General features: G+C 40.5%; 1 protein-coding gene across 1 annotated transcript in view; it reads right to left on the bottom strand.

Moving 5' to 3' along the window:
* Positions 1-22,526, bottom strand: part of LOC308129865 (cadherin-4-like) — a gene marked incomplete at its 5' end in the record, with an annotated part of 228,922 nt that overhangs the window by 44,327 nt on the left and 162,069 nt on the right. The window contains one exon of the mRNA XM_080495974.1: positions 19,972-20,169. Within this exon, the coding sequence (XP_080352100.1) occupies positions 19,972-20,169 (198 nt within the window). The remainder of the gene's footprint in view (positions 1-19,971; positions 20,170-22,526) is intronic.

Below are 22,526 nucleotides of genomic sequence, written 5' to 3' on the forward strand. Positions count from 1 at the left end.
TAACACCATAAATAATAACATGCCCAAATCAGAGTTTTTAAATGAGGGTATTGCAGGCATGAGGCCATGTTTCCCTGAGAACAGTTTACGCATGAATTTACTTGAATTCGATGAATGATGAGATGGTGCACTGAGCCCCCATGAGCACAAATTGAAAGTTGGAAGTTATCAAACATATTCCAGACAATAAATCTAAATTTGGCAAATGATACGTCAAGAAATCAAACAAAGAAAAGGTTAAAAAAAATAAAATGAAAGAGTTGTAAAAAGATTGCATTAAGAATTAATAATTGGTAGAGTTTTACAATGGAAAGTGTGTGTTTGTGAGCATAATGAAAAGCACAGTATGGGTCATCAGACCAAAAAAGCCTTTATTGCTCAAAATTATGTAGTATGCATTGCATTTGGATTACACCAAGTACAACAGTGGCAGAGCAAGAACACGACCACCTTTGAGATACTAGAGTACAAATGGTGTGTTCACACTAATTCTGCTGAACTGTTTCAACTGAGCCAAACTAAAACAGGTTAAAAAGCACTGCTTCGGCTATGTTTCTGTTTATATAATCCCTCCTAAACATCTTAGAGGAAATATTTCCAGAGCTCACATTTCATTCAGACTGAAGAATAACCTGATTAGATATAAGCGATGAAGGTGAAAGCAACTGTTGTCCTGTGTCTTGACAGAAAAGGTAAATGTGTGTCATGCATATTTATGATCTACAGTGTGACCCTTTTTTCCTCTTCATGAGTCAAATTCCCAGGAAATAAATTCAAAATACCACTTTATTGCCAATATTTATATGCTTCATAGCAGGGGTGTCAACCAGGGGCCAAAATTGGGCAAGCAGCGTGAACAATCCGGCCTGCAGGAGGCTTTCCTTGCAAAATATTAAATAAAGAAGACATTTACTGGCATGGGTTGTTTTTTTGGTTTGTTTTGTTTTCACAGTGTTTTAGTAAGAGTTGCAGACTTAACATAATGTTGAGGTCCAAGCTGATATATCAGTAATGCTAGAGCCTAGCCTATCTAAAATATTAATGAACTAGCATCGGCAGCAAAGCCACACTGTGAGGGTGAATCGGTAAAAACATGCATTCTAAATGCTACAAAATATGGCATGCATTGTTCAAAATAGTATACTGTAGAAACTGCACTCAATGTTCTTTGAAATGTTAAACTTTTTTACATCGTCTAAACCTCCTTTCATTCAAATATAGATTCTATAGATTCGTATTTCCTGCAGACTTCCCAGCATGGTGCATCCTCAGCATCGCTGATGCCTTCTGATCTTGCCCCTTTTGTAAGTCCGAGCATGTCGAGGCGCAGCAGGATAATATGCACTATAATTGTTCCTTCCTCTATTTGAAAATACAGGTAAGGCTGAATACAACTCTGAGGTTAAAATGCAAAGAACTGTAAGTACCACATGCATCTCAACAATTTTCCTGGGGCATCATGAATAAGTCTGGAGCAATTACCATTGAAATTACAGAAAATGGTGGGGACTGTCGAACGTATTCAAGCAGTTGGTTCAGAAGATTTTCCTTCAGGGATTTTTTAAATATTTTTTTTTAGGTTGAAGCTATCAGTATTTAGATTCACAACCTAAGCTACACTTTCTTCTTCAGAGTTATATAAGCAGACTCAAAAAGCAGTTAAACGTGATAGAACAGAAGACAGATTCAATCCATGTGCTGGTTGTGTGATGGGTAATCTTTAATGTCTTTTTTTCCCTCATGCATATGACATGAAAGTAGATCCTATATCATATGGTCAAAACTTTTCCCCCTACACATCCACAACAACTTAACATGTCCTGGTGTTTCACCTGATTTAAAAGCACCTCAATCTTGGTAAATAATTTACAATGCAGACTGTTTTCCTTCACTGTCAACTTCTGAAGGTGTACCATGAAGAAACGTCCCGCATGTTTGTCCTGCAGAAGGACCTGCAGCGTATGGTGAGAGCAGCTGAGCAGATCATAAGGTGACACAGCTCCTTGATCAGAACTGAATCTCCATCATCAAACTGAGGATGAAGGCCACTGGCATCCACTCATTCCACTGTTCTCCTTCTCCAACCATTGCTGTCACGCAAACTGTTCTCTGCCCTGAAGTCCAGCAGCTACCAGACTGTGAGACGGCTTTATTCATTGAGCTGTGTCCTCCATCACTCTGCCAACCAACCAAACACCTAACAGCCTTTAACCAATACAGACATAAACTAGTTTCTGTGTCTTATAGGAACTATACCACCTAACTCAAAATACGATATCCCCATCTCCATTTTTATGATTATCTATGTCACAAGGCTGCGACTAGAAAGTGAATGCACATTGTATATTATTTCAAATTGATATTTATTAGAGATTTATTTTACATCATTTCATTTTTTTTCTTTAGCTGATTAGAGAACCAATTGAAGTGGTATTCTGTCGTATACAACAACAAATATACACATTATACTATGGCTGCATTATTGCCCATTTGTAGTCATTGCGATGTTTGCAATATTCATTAGACAAGACTGACTGAACAGCAATGAATCAGTACAATAACGCTCCGCATGTCAACATATTTGTCCAATCAGAGATAAACCGACTGCACAAGATTGTATTGTATTTCACTTGATTTTTCCAACATTACATGGGAATGGGTGACAACAAGCCCGAACAAAACAAAAGCTCAACAACCAAAGTAAAATGACAAAAACAACAAAGTCAGCAAACCACTCCACTTTGAAAAATGCTGCTGGTGGGAATTGCGGACACACTTGATCAAAAAAGCAAAAAACAAGCAAACAAACAGAATAAAATTGGGTTCAAGAATAGAAACACCAGCATGTGATTTAAAATCACATCAACATTAACATCATAGACTTAAGTGTACATCATAGTTTAACTAATAGCCACCCCACAGGCATACTTTTAATCATTAGGTTTTAATCACATGTATGACATTATAGCATGTATATCCCATGTTGTTGACAGTGGAAACAAACATTTGAAGACAATCGAGCTTGTGTTTTTGTTCATGCTGCCTTGTCTCCAAAAACAATGTGGGACAGACAGTTCTTGAAATCACTTTGCATTCAGCTGAATAAAACGTTCCCCTTCAAACAAATTAAAAGGAAAGCGTCCTTTCAACATGAATTGGCTCAGAGCTGTGTGCATTATATCGTCCAGACAGCTTCAAACAATCGATGGGCTGCCTCTGAAAATACGAGGCATCTCAGAGTTTTGGATGAATAAAAAGTAATTTTGAGTTTCTCTGTTCTGAAAATATTAAAAAAAGAAAAGAAAAAAACACAACCCAAAATTAAATAAGACATTTTGTACTGTATGACTCAAATATGACTCAATGTTTTCTGCATGACTTCATGCAGTCAAATGTAAATCCGAAACAGAAATATCTGTATGTTAAATACTTTAAAAGCAAACGTAACTTAGTATTTTGTAGAGAAACATGGAAAGAATCAGTCTGACAATCATACAAGCATGACAGCCACATACAGAGAAGAGAGCCAGACTGGAACAAACACGGGCCTGTCACGGGCGTGTCACTGAGGTGCGCTGCAGTGTGCTGCTGCTTCAAGGAATGACACTGGTTCAGTGAGCAGCAGGACAGTAGAAGCAGTCTGTCCTCGGCAGACAGCAAAGTCACAGCAAACCCCTAAAGAGCTGAAAGCCCGGCCTTTCACTGCTTGAAAGCTCCACAAACAAGGGGGAGCTGCTCCAAACACAAATGGCGAAAGGAACAAAGAGGAAGAGATGTTCCTTCAGCAGGACAGCAAAGCCTAACAGGCACACGAGAAATAGAGGAGATGGTCAACGGGTCACAAACAGACTGTTTAACTCTGAAAAGAAAAAAACATTCATGAAAGAGAGGTCTTTCGGTGGCGCTGTATTTCACGAACAGACTTCATCTGTCAAATGCACTTCGGTGTATGCAGAGAGATAAAAAAAGACACCTTTTGGGTTTTTTTAGCGGTAAGTTGGGAATGTGTGTGTGCATTAAAAGCTTTCCTGTGGCCTCCACAAAAGACCGACTTTTTTTTGTGAGACTTTGATGTTAAGCATTATATCTCTTCAAAATACAGGACAGGGCTGACACTGAGTACCTCAGTCTGTGAAAAATCAGCAACAAAAAAAAAATCACAAATTGTTATACGCTGTTGCATTCATCAGTAGGCATGAAGTGAATGACTTGGCATAAAGCAATGTGTGAGTGACTCAACGGTCTTTGACCCGTTAGGCTTGTTAAACCTTTAAATGCTGCTTATCTGCAAGACAATGTGCCCAATATCTGCCCAACAACGTAAATCTTTCAGTTTGCATGGAGACGTAACTACAGTGTCCAGGGTGAGTGAATAGTTTTGAAAGGTTTTTTTGGATGCTCTGTGTTCTCCTAACTTTTCGTCTGGTGTGTAACCTGGTACTAAAGTTTTTTTTGTTTTCGTCAAGTATGGCTAAAACATCATTTCTACAACCAGTAGAAATAAACAACTACAACCACTACACAACCACTTTTTTCAGTAACGAGTCATCTAACGCGTTTTTATTTCTAAACCAGTAATCAGATGACAGTTACTTTTCCAAGTCACTGTGCGTTACCATTGCTGCGTCCAGCAGGACGAGCTTCTTGTAAAGCCACTTTATTATTAAACAGAACCGGCAGCTCCTTCGTTGTCCTCCAAACGGACACTCAGACACACACAGAGGGAATTTCCACACGATGCTCCGCACGCTCACTTGACCCGCCGCCTTCTCCACTCTCAGTTAATCACAGGCCAAGTCGCTCTAACGATGCTTTCAGGTGACAAAAGAATCCAACAAACATTACAATAAACCTTGTCCTTGCAACAATAACACAACTACAGAGATGTTACCCTATTTTTGTAATTTTCCTGAGTAAAAAGAGTATATTGTCAGGAAGACCCGCCCTTTGTCCAATCAATCAATCAATCAATCAATCAATCAATCAATCAATCAATCATAAACTTAATTTGTCCCTGGGGGCAATTAAATGGTAGCTAAGAGCAGGCAGTGCAAATAAATAAATGGATAAATAATGCAACAATAGACGACAACTACATCATGGGGTAAATAAATACCAGTAATAGTAAAAATCTGATAATAAAACCATACTCAGATATAAATACAACAAAGAATGGAGGTCAAAGATTAAACTATGTATAAACATGGTGCAAGACGCAGGGATCAACAGAGTTTTTTCATTTCCACGTTGAGACGATGGGGGGGGTGTTGTCGGCAGCTGCTGAAAGTGACTAAAAAAGTAACATGTAATCAAACTTAGTTACTTTCAAAACAAGTAATCAGTAAAGTAACCAAGTTACCTTTTTAAAGAAGTAACTAGTTAGTAATCAGATTACTTTTTCAAGGTAACTGTGGCAACACTATCTACAACAAGTATAGAGTTTCAATATTGGCTCAGTTATAAGCTGGAATGTCCAAATCCAAATTTTTTGCTTTTAAAACAATGCCTGTGAAGAACATTGTGTAAATGATGTTGTACTTGGTCCTTTATTAAGCCATTGGCATGTTTTCTCTCCTCCCAGAGGTGATACCTCAGTTCTGGACACCAACACAGGACTTATGTTTGCTTTGAGGTGAGAATGCTCACCACTATACCCTCATGCACACTTGGGATAAAATTAAAATAAAAACCTAGACAGATTACTTGCTTGTTGTCTGATGCTGCAAGAAAGCTCGTGCAAACACCTGAAAGCATCAAACACTACAGCTTCAATTGACATTTTGTCAAAACCATCCATATGGGAGATGTAGGTACACACAAGGAGAGATACTTGTGAGGCACTTGTCAGTGATTTATGTCGGGTATAAGAATGGGACAAAACATTTGCACAGAAATTATTAGCAGATGATATATTGTGATGACATCACCTGACTTTTTCTTACCAGTTTTGAGGTCTGAATCAAATTGAATGAAGACATTCACATCCCCTCGGGACCTGTTAGCTGCCTACCTATCCATATATATTTAAATTTCCTCCAGCTCTTTGGCTCATGATAAAATCTAAATCATGATAAGATCTAATGACAGTGCTGTCTAATCTAATCAGCTGCAGCAGCTCTTTTGTTTTCTGCTCATTACAGAAGAGCAGCTTCTAAACATACTAAACCACAACAGCAAACATTACAAGTCCTCGAACATTCGTATTACGAGCAATGTTGGAATGGAGATACAAGCATTTAGCACAAACCACCTCTGTAAAGCATGCAAAACCAATACCAGAGCAGACTCTGGTTGTTTAATTGTTGTGGTGTTCATTCATGTCCAGACTGTCTTTCTTCTCATGTGGGCAGAAAACCGCACATTGCTCCACATACTCCGAAATAACAGCTTTTTAAACCGCACTTTAATCGCCCTATTTTAAAACTGGATGAATTCATTACTCTGTTATTGGATGGTACATTTTGTTCTGACAAATCATCTCGTTTGAAAGGCGATTTTTACTGCATCCCATAAATGGTGCACTGAGATGTCAATCAAGCACTTATTTCATCATCAGAATGTCATCTGACAAAATAAAAATACAGCTTACCACCACCACCCTGAGTATCCTGTTTGTTTGATTTATTCTGGAATGGATTATATCCGAGATAGAGGTGACAAGAAAGTTGTCTTTTAAACTTTACGGCCACACACCAATGTGCGGACAAGTTTATGTCATGCAATTGTCTGATTTATGGAAGGAGCAAGGAGGATGGAGGGACAAAAAGATGCAGCTGCAGATTTCGATGGCCTACTGCTCTCTTTTAGTGCGCTAGAGAATGAAATGGAGAGACACTGTGCTCTGTGGGCTTTTGTGTGTGCGTGTTTTTTTTTTCCTTTTTGAATGACGGCTGGAAGTGATGCAGGTGATATTATGAAAAGACCTTCCTCCACATTAGTGGAAATAACATGGAGTAATAAAAGTTAAGCAATGAATGACTTTTCCAATTATTGTACCGTGAAAAGAGTCTGGTCTTTAATAGCACAGGCTTATGGCAAATTAGAGGTGCTATTCTCCCTGGAGGTAACAATGGAAAGACTCGCCCTCCTCACTCCCTTCTTCAAGGCTTGTAGAATGAAAATAAGACAGGCATTGTCGTGGCAGACAAAGAGCGGCCGCACCCCTAAGCTTTGGTTTAGCGAGGTTAGGGCGTGAGGGCTGCCATCTCACTGTTACCCCTCTCTCCCGGTCCTTCTCTGTCACTCTTTTTCATTAAGAGATTGATTAAATTGTGAAATTGGGAGTGTGATGGATGCATGAATGACTTCTGCAGTCACTCCCCCAGGCTTTGACAAGGACAATATCAAGGACCCCGTTACTCCCTTTTTGTCCCTCTTCCCTTTATCCCCAGGAAACCAAATCTGGGTAATTAGAGTAAAACGTGTTTGAGAATGGGAGCGGGAGACAGAGAGAGAGAGAGAGAGAGACAGAGAGACAGAGAGACAGAGAGAGAGAGAGAGAGAGAGAGAGAGAGAGAGAGAGAGAGGTGCAGAAAGAGGGGATAGCGGTGGCATCAAATCTGCTGCCTCTGCACTTTCCACTGCCATTACTGCCCTCTCCCAAACACTATACATACACACAAATGATTTTGCACTGTCCACCCTTCACAGCTAACGTTCTCCCTCTTCTTCCACCCCTTTCGTTTTCTTCTCACTCACTAAATCCATCAGGCGGCAGTGATGAGGAGAAATGCAGACTAGAGAGAAAATGGAGAGAGGGAAGTGTGAGGAGAGTGAGAATAAGTGCGGGGAAAATGAAAGTGGCTGTGAAGTGACTGCATCAGCAGAACTCTGTGGCTGAACATGAGCCCTTTTGGCTGGAAACCTGGAAACAGAGAAGTTGCCAAGACTTGTATGGTCGGACATCCGTCTGGCAGGATGAATCCATATTGTGAGAAAGTGGATGGTCCCCCCCCCCCCCCCCCCCCTCTTCTTCCCCCTCTTTTGACCAGACATGTGGCCTTTGTGGGATTCTATTCTGCAAAAGTAAATTTGTCATGCATATATATATATATATATATATATATATATATTTTTTTTTTTTTTTTTTGTCTAGTCTAGTCAGAGAAACATCCGGTTACATCATTGCCCAGACAAATTTCTGGTGGGTCGAACAGAAGGGCTGCACCAAAGAAGAAACCACACAGTGCATTGCTCTTAAGGCTACAGAGACAAAAGTGCCGCAGATATCACCAGGTAAACAGATGTCTGAGGACAGAAGCTGTGGACAGAAAAGGTGAAGGAGTAAAGGTGTTCAGTTGGAGGCGGGAGCAGTGTGCACGTTCTGATGTCGACTGGATGCCTGACAAAATGGGCCGCTCCCTGCCAAGCCTACCCCCGCCAAGCATAGGCAGAAACTGAAGAGGGGCTGGACCTTGCCATGCTGCTGCTGGGTGTTTGAAAAGTTGCACAGACAAACACACACACACACACACACACACAGTCACACCGCAGCCTCTAAGTGTGTGTCAGAATGTTTCCCAGGATGTTTTGGCTCCCGCTAACCAAGCGAGGGATTCTGCTTGGCAAACTCCACCTCAGCAAGAGTCCAGCTGTCATCTTGACAAATGAACCTTGGAAGAGTGAGGAGGTGTGTGTGTGTGTGTGTGTGTGTGTGTGTGTGTGTGTGTGTGTGTGTGTGTGTGTGTGTGTGTGTGTGTGTGTGTGTGTGTGTGTGTGTGTGTGTGTGTGTGTACAGCCATTCATTTGTGTCTATGGATTCACGCTTTTATAGTTTTACTGGAGTCTATGCATTGTGTATTGTAAGAATCCAAGTGCATCTTGAAATGTTGGATCGTAAATGAAAAGCTCATTGTTTTGTGAGCTGCTTGTACACTCATAGCAAAGCATGAGCCAAAATGTTGAAAGCATTTTTCAGTTTGAAATGGAAGAATGATGAAGTCTACCCAAAACAATAAGAAAACTACTTGATTGGATGGGTTAACCAAATAATAGAAAGTTTATTCATGAGTAATAAATGTAACCAAACACGGAAGCTTCATTCACTTAATACAATTGTGAGAAAAATAAACTTTTCTCTGTAAAGGACGTTTTTGCTTCTTCAGGTACAGCTGTTCTTTCATTCCCTTAACGACACAAATCTAAAAATGTATCAGAGCCACCAAAAATCACTTTCTGTGGACACCCTTTTGAATCTATGAATTTAAGTAAAATCAGGAAGGGATTGTGAAGCAACTAAAAATGCAGCTGACAATCCAAATGTTCGGCTTAACAGCTATTCAACATCCAATAAAAATCACTTTATACAAAGAAGCATTTTGCACAGCCTCAGATGAACTCGAACATTATTCCCTGTCTGCTGTGATGCAAGAACCATCCATGCATTACTCACATTAAATTTTTTTTTATACACAACGTGGGCTGTTTTTTATAACACCTAAAGACTAAATATTCTTTTCTTTGGGAAATAAAGAGCAAATAAAATGTGTGAATCACCATCAGGGACTTGTGGTCAGAAATCCTCATAAGTGAGAAGCGATGAGAAACCTGCTAAAGTTTTTATGAGCAGGTAAACTGTTTATCTCAGGAGCCGTTTCATCTGGAGATGTGGTAAAGCATTTCATTGCGCAGTGGGAAATTTTATTACAAACACACACAGGGGTTGTTGTGTGCTTGCTTGTACCAGGTCTTCACATGTTTATGCTCTCTCACGTCTGTCGGTACATGTACTTGGTCTTGGTTTACCAGCATATAAAAAATGTGATAACCCTGTGACAGTATCCATTATACTATCCTGAATGGTTTATTTTCTCTTAATACGGCACAGACGACAATGTGAATAGGATCACATTTTTCTGGTGTGGGCCTCCGTCTTGATTTCCTATAGCAGTTTACCTCTAGGGAAGGAAAAATGAGAAAATACAAGCACATTAAGTGAGATTATATTTTACATCATGTGACTCCCATCCTACAGCACTTAGTTTCAAATCAATATTATGGCCAAGGAAGCAACAACTGCTGTTTTCTTCTATTCTTTGAGATAAACGTTTTTATTTTGTTTCTGTTGCTCAGGCAAACATAAGTGAGCTGAAGTAGAAGGGGAGAACTGCTTGATGGGCACAAAGCAGCACATGGCTAGTGTCTTTGATAGACACGCGTGCAGTGGTGAGCTCATAAAATGGGGCTTCAAATCAGTGGGCCACTGTGATCTAGAGGCATAGGGAAACAGGAGCCACAATGACCAATTAAAACTAACTGGTGCAGAGTGTTTTATTATGCTTCTGAGGGTGCAAAGCACTATGTACCAAAGACAAGTTCCTCAGTATTTTGCATGTTTGTGCATCTGTGTGCAACAATTGTTGATACGTGCAGTTTTATACATGCAGAAGGATCTTTGTGTGAAGTCATGTCATGTCAATGTCATTATTTGTTTTTCCCCAACGTGAGTACGGGCGCCAGAGCACTGTGGAAAAGTTTTTCTTGGTTTGTTTGCTTTTTGCAGGGAGCACGCGAGTCATACTAAGCTACTAAGCCGTCGCCAGGAATCTAACTCCACAGTCATGATCTGGCGGCAGATGATATGTTGTTTCCTTTCAGACAGGCGAGCTGTAATACAGGGGGGGAAAAATGGTGTGTTAAACAGAAACTGTCCTCAGTCCTGAACTCCAGCTGAAAGATCTGGTCTCATTATACATTTTGTATTTAATTTATACATTAACACAAAAGTGACAGTTTTCTAACCAAACTTAAAAAGAAGAAAATTAATAAAATAAAAGACATACACAATAACAGAAATGTCCACTTGAGAATATAGGATACATGTAGTGGGATTTAAGAAGATGGGCCCTTTTTATTCTTATTTTTTACGAATAAGAAGAATAAGAAGATGGCTCAATGAACAAGTAAAGGCAATGAACAGGAACACTTTCAAACATGGTTTGCGCTTTGTGAAGACTTAAAAACTGACCTTAGGCATTTCCAAAAAGAGTCTTTTGACAGTTAAAATATGGTCATGTCTGCCTGTTTCTGCCTTTGTTGTCCATCTGCTTGTTTTCCTTCTTGCTCTGCTGTCAGTTTGTCTCGCTATCTTTGTGACTGCCAACCTGTCTATCAACCTGTCCTTGCTATTTGCCTGACCTTGTCTCATATCACCAACAATCAGCGACGCCCTCAGTCGACCAGCACTTCATTACTGGTCCCCAACTCCCTCCGTCCCCGTCCGAATATCTTTCTTCCAATTTCACTGCGCATTATTTTTTCATGTCTTCAGAGAAATAGAGATTCTTGGCTCTCCTTCAGACTGATCCACAGGGTCGCCGAGGCCGACCTCCAGGGGACCAGACAGAGGCTGTTTGTTAAGCTGTTATTTATCTCCTTCATAAACTCCTCCTCATCTCCTATTAAAGAGCCCAGAACTGTTGCCCTTGACTCACACATAACTCTTGTGTCTTTTGGTGAGATGATTTACTGTTTAATTTAACACCAACTGAACCCAGGAGGGAGCCCGCCTGGTGCTGCCTGATGTCACATCAGTGAAGAATGTGTTGGTGGCAGGGGGGGGGGGGGGGATTTGTGAACATGTGTGTTTATCTCTATGTGAGTGCATCTGCTATCTGTGGCTGTATAAGTGAGTGGGCGGCTGAGGCAGGGTTCTCCGTTGATTTTCACTGTGAAGCCTCTGTAAAAGCCACTGTGGGGATGATTGGATGTTAGAAGTCCCCCCAGAAAGGATCATGTGAAAAATACAAGCTGAGGATGCCTGTTGTACAAGGTTATTGGGACTTCGTGGCACTAATTTTCAAATAATAAGATATTAAAGAGTGAAAATTACATTTCAGTTTCACTTCCCTGAACACAAGAGGAAACAAAGGCCCAGTGCCACTGACAAATACATGATTGTAGTAAAAATGAGTTGGGCTGCTCAATACCAGGATATAACAGAACACATTTCCGGAGGAGGATGAATATAATTAAATCGATCTTGTTAATTTCACTAGGGGAATGGAAAGATAGTTCAAAAGGCACATGCCAAAAGGGAACACAGTACAAAGACTGGTCACAAGGTTTCTTTGAAACATAGTGAATCTTTAAGTAGAAACAAGAATTATATGGAGGCATAAAAATGGGCCCATTAAACGATCTATAAAGATATTCTCTTTGAATTTCATGATTTCCATCAACCACATTCTTACGTGATATATTAATGTGCCCTCAGGTGCTCACCTCATTCCCTGAATATCCAGGACTCATGCCATTTGGAAAATGGTCAAATGGCTTTCATGGTCAAATGTTTCATTAATGATCTGATCTGTTGAAAAATACACGGGTGGGCATGTTCTCCCATCACAAGACTCCATTAGCAAGAGGAACAATGTAAAGCACTCCTGACTTTCTCTGGTGTTTTACTCATGCCTTCACAGTTCCGAACTCGCTGCAATGTTTCATGCATGAGAATACACTTTGTCTGAGGATTTTTTAACCAATGCACATTTAAATTTATTTAGTAAAGGCAATAAAAAGTGAGCAAGATGGTAAAAGGCATATTAGTATGAAAAGAAACTAAAATATTGGTATTTCTGAGACATACAGAGCTATATTAGTATTAGTTTTTATAAAACAATAAGAATATTGCACAGTAGTCTTGTATTTCACGCCTCACAGCCTGGAGTTTCTGTGTTCTTCCTGTACATGCATGAGATTCTGTGGGTGTGCAAGTGATCTGTGACCTGTCCATGGTATAACCTTCCTGCAGCCGATAGTCAGCTGGAATTAACTCCAGAGGATAGATGGATGGTTGAAAATCACAGTAAGATAAACTATGAAAAGGAAAACATGCAGCAACAAAATTATATCTAATCTGCACAAGGGCATCCATCTATCTAAACAAGACAACATAGAGTATATAAAGAGAAAATGGGAAAAAGAGGGGTCTGTGGTGATCTCCCACGAGAGTTTTGTGAATATATGCTGACGACAATGGACTTTAACTGGGTCTAACTCATGGAGAGAGTTCTGTTGGAAAAATATAATAGGTTTTATGACATACCACCTCAGAAAAAAACAGTACAACCAAGAATCAGAAATATTAAGCTCCCTTTGTTTGATTGTTCATAAATTAGTGACTTATGTTAAAATATTTGAAAGATAGGAGAGATAAAGATTTAACGACACTACTGTTTTTTATACATATGGTATCTTTGTTGTAAAAAAAAACAGACACAATGAAAGTTGTGAGTTGTGATGTCCGGTTTTTCAAATGAAAATAAAATTAAAAAAAAGGAAAACAATCTAAAAAAAATGTTGAGTGGCTTGTGAGATTAAAATGACCAAAGTTGAAAGAACAGCTTGAGATTCTGTGATTATTATTATAAGTGTCTACAGTCAAACAACATACCTGGATACACGCAACAAAATATAATACAGGCATAATATAAGATAAGGTAAGATAAGATAATCCTTTAATAATTTCACAGCTTCACAGCAGCAGCAAAGCAGGATAGGAAAATATAATCACACAGATTAGGCATGTCATATACTTTAGATATTCCAACAAAGTATAAAATAAAGTGCTCACGTGAAGATGGTGCCAGATTCAGGGTCAAAGGATGAAAATTTTTGCAATTCACTTTGATGAGAGACTGTATGTCGTTGGAGACACATTGAACGCTAAAACCCCCAAAAAATAGCAATCAGTTGGGTGTTGGAGGGAAGGTCAGGGCTCACCAAAATCAATAGTCTTCAGTCTGTTGAGACCATGAATGACTGTACAAAATTTCATGGTAATATATCCAGTGGAACAACCAATAGATATTTTAGTCATCACCAAAACAGTAGACCAATCAATAGACTGATTGACTGAAAGACCAGCCGCCTTGCTAACTGACATTTTTATTCACGAATCAATGCTCGAAAGAGTGGTTTAAAAAAAGGGGGGGGAAAAAAAGGTCAGATCAGAAAGAAACACAAACTGCCTTCTTCGCAAAATGATCTGCAATGTCACCACACAGTGTCTGTTTGAGTTGGAAGAACACTCACGGCTGAGGTTTGGAATGAATGAACTGTGAGAAGTCTTCAGAAGGTATAATCAAACAAAGCTGGGAGTTCAAAAACAAGCCGGGATGTGTTACCGAGCAAAACAAGGAGCAAATGAAATGCTGACACCACTATTTGTGACCCCCCCCCCCCCCCCCTGCCAAGAGTGGACTGAGGTCTCACTCTCCTTTTCCTCCCACTTAATACTTAACAGGAGGTCCAGCCATATCTTTAAGAAGATTGTTGTTTCTTTATTTTCTGCCCTGGCTTTATAGAGCTCATAACATATGAGAAAGACCTTAGCCATGCACGAGAACATCAGAAGAATACAAGACTGGCTGTGCCACTGAAATATAATACGCTTGATTATACTGGATATACAGCAGCCTACATCCTGTCCGGTCCATGTGTTTGGTGGAATTAATGTGGACACACATTTGAATGTTTGCACAACCCGGATATATTCAGTCCCGAAAATGAGTTTGCTGCATTCATAAAATGTTCCACATGTGCACTAATGTTATTTCCTAGAGAACCAGCTCAGGATTGGACTCTGATTCTTAAACACTCACATCCCAGTGTTTCTCCGTTCTGCGGTTTCTACTGTGGACGAGGTTAAAAAACAAAAAAGCAAAAACAAGATGGAGTTCTGCTTTTCTGGCTCTTTTGTTTTCTTCTTTGTTTGGGGATAAAGCAGAAATGCAACCAAACAAAAACCCCAAACAATGATGCATATACAAAGACAACAACGTGGCACATGCGCTTTACTGATCCTTTGTTTGTTGTTTGTGTAGGACAGTAATTTCTACCCATGCGTGCGTGCGTGCGCTTGTGATTGAGCGTGTGTGCGTTTTTAAGCATATGTCTCAGCAGGAGGGAATGGAAAACGATGGAGAGGGCAGACTGGAGTAGTGCAGTGCTGGTGTTGGCCGGGTGGTGGGGTGGCAGATGCCAGAAGACTTCATTAGACTCGAGGGAAGAGAGGCCACAAACGGCAGTCCTCCAGGAAGACTATCAGACCTGAACACAAACACAGACGTGCCTCCAATCCAGGTCCAGCCCCACACCCCCACTTTCACTCTTTTCTTTCAGTTTTTTATATCCTGCTTTGAATCACATCCTCCCATCAAAGTCTCCAATCCAGCTTTACTGTGCAGTATATTACCCTTTGTTTCCTTTATGTTTTGCTTACATTTTCTTTTCTTCTTTTGCGCGTGTATGTGTGTCTTTCTGGTGTTTTTGTTGTTGCCATGTCTGTCAGTGGAGCGAAGCAGTCATTAATCACTGGTAAATGTACGCAGAAAAAGCAGACACCTCAGGGAGGAGGAGGGGGGGGGTCTCTCATTCTGCTCAAAAAACGCTTCTCTCAACATGCTCCATGGAGAGATGTAGAAAATGGAGCACAGGTGCCGCAGCGAGCGCAATAAACATAGCCAGATGCACAGCAACACACAAAATCATACACAAACGTTGGTATTCTGTGCACTATTTAACAAGCAGGCTCGAAAGCTTCTACCAGAAGATGGATTCATACAACAAATCACTGACACAAATGACTATGTTCAAAAGAGTAAAATATCAAATAAAAGCCATTTTGGTCATTTTAGTCAATGAAGGGCTTTAGACAAGCACTCATTTGTTTGGGTTATTGCTCTCACCACTGATACCTCTCTCTATGGTATCCCTATCAATATCCTGCCCTGTGATTATTGAAGGATGAAACCAGACTTTATTGGAATATCTGGCTTCTCCATCTCAAGGACAGCCGGCAGACAGACAAAAATATTCATCCAGAGAAATATTATCCAATAAACAACAGTTTAGCTGAAATTGCAGTCCTTTTCAAATCTCCCCATCAAACTCAGAAAATAAATGCCTTCGATCTCGAAATTATATCTTTGTTAAACAAAACACTAAAGTATCACCCAGAGCGGAGGAGGTTTGGGAGTGAATCAACAAAGAGAACGGAGAGAACACCGAGGACAAAGATAAAACCGATGCAATTGGTGAACAATGGGCAGACAAGTGGCTGTGACAAAGCTGTGAAAAGAGACTGTTTGAAAAACTTTGTACCTATTGCACATGTTTGCATTACAGCTAGACTCACATTGTTGGAGTTTTGGATGAATTCACTCTCTTCTTGTGCTCCACACAGTTTGTCCTGGTAGCGTATCAGGCTTACATTTGATCTCGAGTATGGGGACATGGGTTTGAATCCCAGATGTGGAATACTACCCAAGCGTACAGTTGAAGTTGTAATGACTGTCTGGGATGACCCCTGTAGAGGGGGACAAGCCTAGTAGGCACATACGTCCAATTCGGATTAAAAGTCATAAAACCTGCAGCAACATACACATCAAACACTGAAAGGTACAATAATTGCTGTGATTTACTCAATATCAGTCTTGATGCTAAATCAGAATAATTGGGGACGACTGTGGCTTAGCTGTAATTGGACAGCGTTATTGATTCCCTCATTTCAGTAAGAAAGCAGAAAGAAACTCGCCCAAAATGTGGACCGTTTCTTTAAATGTTGCTACAACTTGCAGGTCAAGTCTATTAATGGTTTAAATACAGACATCAGATGAAAAAAAAAAAAAAAAAAGCTTAACTCACAGAGATACCCTGACCTCATCTGACAGCATCCAGCACTGTTGACAGGCCAAACCACTGTTTGCTCTCTCTCTCTCTCTCTCTCAAACAGGCATTACACTGAACAAACATTGATTCATGCATCGTCTTTCTCCTCATCTAAATTGTTGTTTCATCAGGGTTTTGTCCAAGATTTTTTGCTGACGGTTGTTCTAATGGGGGGGGGGTTAAAGGATTGCGTGGGTGGTGAGTGGGGGGATGCGGGTGGGGTGGTGGTGGTGGCGGTGGGGGTTACGTTGAGTCTTTATTTACCCGAGCAAAAGAAATCGATGCCTCTCTGCCGTAGGAGAAGTGTGCGGATCAATGGAAGGTTTCAAAAAGCCCCTGTGAAAAATCAATGTGCCTTACATGCTATTGATGGCTGTTTGGCTACAGAAGAAAGAGAGCGACAGAGAACACCTGTTTATTGTGAAAAATGACGTGGCTCTCTCTTCGTTATGGCTTTTCGGAATGTCTTCCTATCTTTGTTTTCTCTGGAATGTGGTTGAGCTTTTATGACTTTTCTGACACGACTCCTTTTGGATTTGTGGGAATAAAATGTGCTCATCCACACTCATACACATCTGTTGTCAGAAAGGACACACAGACTACATTCAGCCTTACAACTCGTGACAACACAGTTGAGAACTGTTCAGCACTTGTACCCATCAGAAGCAAAGAAGTGCAGCACTCCTGTCCATTACCCGCAAAGACCGAGTGTCTACGTTCACGAGTCTGTGACAGGAGAGGATAATAAGGTCTAATATTAAGCTACAGAGATATGCATGCGCACAGCATCTTGATGTACAGTGGAAGAGTGTGGAGTTCTGAGGCAATTATTTCAGCACGGCTATTAATAAAATGCAGTCAATAACATCTCGGCGAGCTCTGACACAGCCTTGTCTTTGGAAGCGGGCGGTAGTACAGTTCTGCCAAGACTTTACCCAAGCAGTCAACATTTCCCTCGAGCCATGTCAGGCTCGGAGCGCCAAGGCTGGTCAGTCGGGCTTCCGTCCTGACACCTGCCCGATCTCATGCTAGCCTGATCAAGGTGACAGTCGTACAGGCCTGCGGAGATGCAGGTGAGGGCTGCTGTCACCCCACCTGTCCGACTGCTGGCAACCTGGCCAGGGCGGGGAGAAAAGCGGTGAGATGGCGGGGAAGGCCGCCGTCCGCGCGTCACTCAGCGCAGTGTAGGATGACAGAACAGCCCATTAGGAAAGAGACTAACTTCACAGGCCATTAGCAGAAGCATCACACAGCCACAGCACACAGAGCACTGAGTAATGGCACTACTAGAGGGAGTCACACAGACTGCAAGCTCTGCTCTGTAACACATTTCATAAAGAAATTATAACCAATATTAACATATTAAATATTAAAACGAAAGAAAGCCTTAGTCTTCTGTCATTTGATGATATTGAAGTATAAACATGTGAATTTGTTTGGATTTTATTCAGCTGTTTTCAGTCATTTGGTTTTTTTTTTCACTAATGGGAAAGGAAACAGTTGCACAAAGACTCAATAAATGGACTAAACACACAAACAATAACAATGCCAAAATCACCCCCGTGCCATCCACCCCTGTCTCCTTGTTAAAATCACTGCTTCTCAGTATGGCCTTGTCTGCCCTCCAGTCATCATTAAAGAGAAAGACGGGAGGCTGAGAGCTCAACGGAGGCATCAAGACGCATCACTTCTCTTCTCATCTGAACGCTCAACTCGCAGCGATCCACCAGGCCCTGACGGACTTATTTACTGCACAAAGTGGATTGTGTTTGGCTGCACGCTATACTTCCAAATGTTCCTTTGATACCCTCTCCCTTCCTACCGGCTCCATTGCTTCAGTTTCCCTGTGGTTCTGACCAGCTCATGAAAATAGCAGGACTATGCAGCCAGTTTATTGCTGGTGTAGCTCAACTGAGCTCAGCAGGCTCAGATGAGAATGGCGCCCAGTGCCAGGCTGATGGGACACACTCCAGCTGTAGAGGCACTCCAACTCCAAAACAGAGACTTATAAACTCTCCCTTCCTTGACTTGATGTTTTTATTTCACGAGGAACCACCCCCCCCACCCAAAAAAAGGAGGATAAAAAGTTTCCTTCAAGTAGCTCTGCAGGCTTTTCCCTGGGGATTGGATGAAACCTGGTTGAAAAACAAAGAGGAGAAACAAAAGGGGGAAAAAGGCTTCTTTTGCACAATTTAAAACCCAAAAGAGATAAACTGTGCGAGTTTTGTAAACAGCGAGGAAAAGCTGATGGCTAGATATTCTAGATAAAGAGTGCAAGAAAGAAAGAGAAGCAGAGTCCTGGAATGCTTTTTTGATGAATTACTGTGCACACCACAGCTTCGGATGTAGAGCTTTGCCATGAGAGAGACAAGCCAACGCAGCCTTTTGTGACAGTATCTCTGAATTTTAAGCACTCTGCATCCCGAACCTTTGCGCCCTCAAAACAGTTATACAAACTCCTATTTATTCATGATTTTTGTCCTTCCACAGGTGTACAGGCTTGACCTCCAACTACCAGCATGCACTGCTCATATATTACACTAATCAAAAGTCAATGTTTTGCACAAATAAAAAAAATAAAAATTGCAGTAATTTCCTTTTTCCATTCTCGTTTGTAGAGGCGATAATTTGCATACATCCAAGGTTCTTGGAACAACTTGCACTAATACATATGCAGGATATGGCAATGATCAGGTCAATGTTGTTACGTCTGATTCGTTCAACTTCTAAACCAGCATGTCTTTATTGAAGCTGAGCGAATGAAACCAACAGAGCTCCAGAACGGCAACACTTCATTCTTTCTCCGTGCATCTCACGGGAGGCCCAGATTTATGGCTTCAAGAAAGATTCTGTGACAAATTCTATTGTTATAAAAGGAGGTATAAAAATAGTGGTGAACTTAAAGCAACCTATTTGAAATGCCCTGTAAAAAAAAAATGGAAGGATGCATGAAAGGGAAGAAATAATCATTCGTTTCACTGTGAACCCAGCAGACCTCACAACTCTGGGAGACTTTTACTGCTGAGCTGTTCTGGAACCTGCTCAGTGTCCGAAGGGAAAACTTCACGGGGTCATTCGGGGCTGTTTAAACACCTTCTAGTATTTCTAGGTTCTAATTAGATCAGGGGAACACAACATCCCCATCTCTAAGAATGCATGGGGACAAACGAGTTATGCAAAATACAATTCATTTCTTTCTCTCCGTGCGTTACACGCTCTTAATCACTGCTCGCTCTGAAGGGTCCTCGCGGAATCAACGCTGCAAATTCAGCAGTGCAACCAATCAAAACTGTCACTTACGCTGACGAGCATCTGGGGGAATGGTCCTCGAGAATTTTCCGCCACATTGATTGGTGGGATCACCCAGTCCCTCTTCTGCCGACGTAGACCTTTTGTGCCGTTGACTCGCGACCCTGAGAACCTGATGACAGTAGGGGGTGCCTGGAAGGTCTCCTTCTTCACTTTTCTCTCTGAGGCTTTACCCTCTTCTTCTGTGACCTGTAGAGAAGACAAAAGTCTGTCTTCAGGGAAGTAGTCATGATACCAGTGAATGACAGTTTTTAAAAGACATCCTGGACTTTATCAGTTAAGCAGCTCTTATTTTTGCAATCTTTGACTCTTTCAGCAGTTAAGTTATAGTGAAGTGTCAAGAGCTTTTCAGACTTTAAGCCATTCGCTTACTATAAAAAACAAACCACTTGGCATTGTCAAGTGGTCTGTTTTGTTTACTTGTCCAGCTCGCCACTTTCGTGTAACATTGCCGTTCTTTCTGTGGTTGCTTTAGTCAATAATCACTTTGTTTTCTGGTTAAAAGAACAAAAGAAATCCTTCATTATCATCAGCTTATGGACAAATGACAAATATATGAACAATATATCTAATTGATAACAATATTATGTAGCAGCTTAAAAAATATTTTTTACTAATTGCTTCGCAGGGAAAAATAAGAAACCTAATTGGATAACGAGCATGTAACAGTAATAACAGATGACAAAAAATAGAAAGTAATACTGATAAATTAACACTGGAAATAAACAACTTGAGAAAATAGATTGAACTAAAATAATTGCAAACAATCTGGTTGCTCCTATTAGCAAAAATTAAGTCACCTTTGAATTTTAGTTTTTAGTTTGTAGGATTTCAGGCCGCAAACAATCTCAGATGTCATCAGGTTGTCTGAAAATGTGTGATTAAAGCCAAACCTTAGAATTTTTTGGAAAGTTTCCTAATACTTATACTGTTAACCATTTGAAAACCGTGCATTGATTGTAATTTGTTTCATTTGTTTTTTGTTACATTAATTGATAACCTAAGTGTTCATTGTAAAAACATGCATATAGGAATTACCCTTGAAATTGTATGACCCACAGTTCTTCTGTTAAGGTTAATATAGAAAGTGTGAAATATACATTCTGTACTTTTGGATGAGAAACACCTAATGGACCCAATCTCTCACACATACAAACACCCCTCATTTATCCATTGTCCGATAAGTCGTTGAATCACTGATTCACTTGTTAACTAGCAGCAAGTCTTTTTGACATGTGACTGAAGAAAAAAGAAATTGGCAGCAGAGAGATGTCACACACCTCCTTCCTTCCACTATGCTGACAGAATAATACAATAGACTCGGTACAAAATGCAGCAGGAAGACAGTGTAAGCATGTGACACATAACTGGTTTGACTCATCAAAAGACTGAATTTTTTTGTGCCGAGCATCACAGTTTAGATTTGCCTGATTGTGTGTGCTCTTAAATTGGTTCCAATATCTCTTTTTGGAATACTGTAATGAATTCTACATTGATCTGTCCATTTTCTATAACATTTGCATTTACACCCATGTCCAAGCCTGGAATCCAACTTGGTTTGTTCCTACTGTGAGTAGTGCTAACCACCACACCACGACACCCAAGCAAATTATCACCTCATCTAATGAAGGTTTCAAACTACAACGAGTGAACCACACATTAACAATGCCATTATACAATGTACATGCATTCTTTTATCACTTTGCTTGGTCATGTGAGGTTGAAAATGAATTATTTGTGATAATTCCAAAATAACCACAGAGCACCTTGTTGACTTCCCTGTGAACAATTTGCACAACAAATCAATATACAATAGATGCCTTTAGTGTCTTATAAGAGGACTAATTTGTGCCACATATAACTGCTTCAAGCAAGAAAATGTTCATTTCTTAAAATTGTGTGTGTGTGTGTGTGTGTGTGTGTGTGTGTGTGTGTGTGTGTGTGTGCATTTATGTGCATATATGTGAAAGAGCCCATAAACTGCAGACCTTGTCATTTATATCCGGTGTAAAAAGTCTATTAACAGTGAGCATGTCTGAGGTTAGATTTACAGGCGCTTTCAGCAGACAATGACAGCTGAGTCTCACACACACTTCAATCATACAGTATGTTCCCATCGCAGTCCTCCCTCCCTCCCTCTCTCTCACGCACGCACGCACGCACGCACGCACACACACACAGAGAGAAATGACCACCACAAACCTGTCTTTTTGAAAGATGCTCAAATAAGGAACTTGAAAGGAGCCCATTTTCAATCTCCTCGTGAACATTAACTCATCCATGAGTCAGAGCAGCTACATCAAACACTGACGCTATGGAGCGTATCACCTCTTTGGATTAATGTCCTTATGTGGGAATATTGCAAAACACAAGACACAATTACAAAGCTGGCACAGAAAGAGCCAAACGTTGTATGAAAGTACAGTAATAAAGCTTTTTTTTTTCTTGACTGTCAAGTGCACATTTAGAAGCCAATGTTACGCAACATACCACTGTCTACATACCACTGTCTTGTGATCTGAAGGTTTAATTAAAGTGACTCTCCA

Source organism: Blennius ocellaris (genome assembly GCF_963422515.1).
Source record: "Blennius ocellaris genome assembly, chromosome: 5".
Classification (NCBI taxonomy): Eukaryota; Metazoa; Chordata; class Actinopteri; order Blenniiformes; family Blenniidae; genus Blennius; species Blennius ocellaris.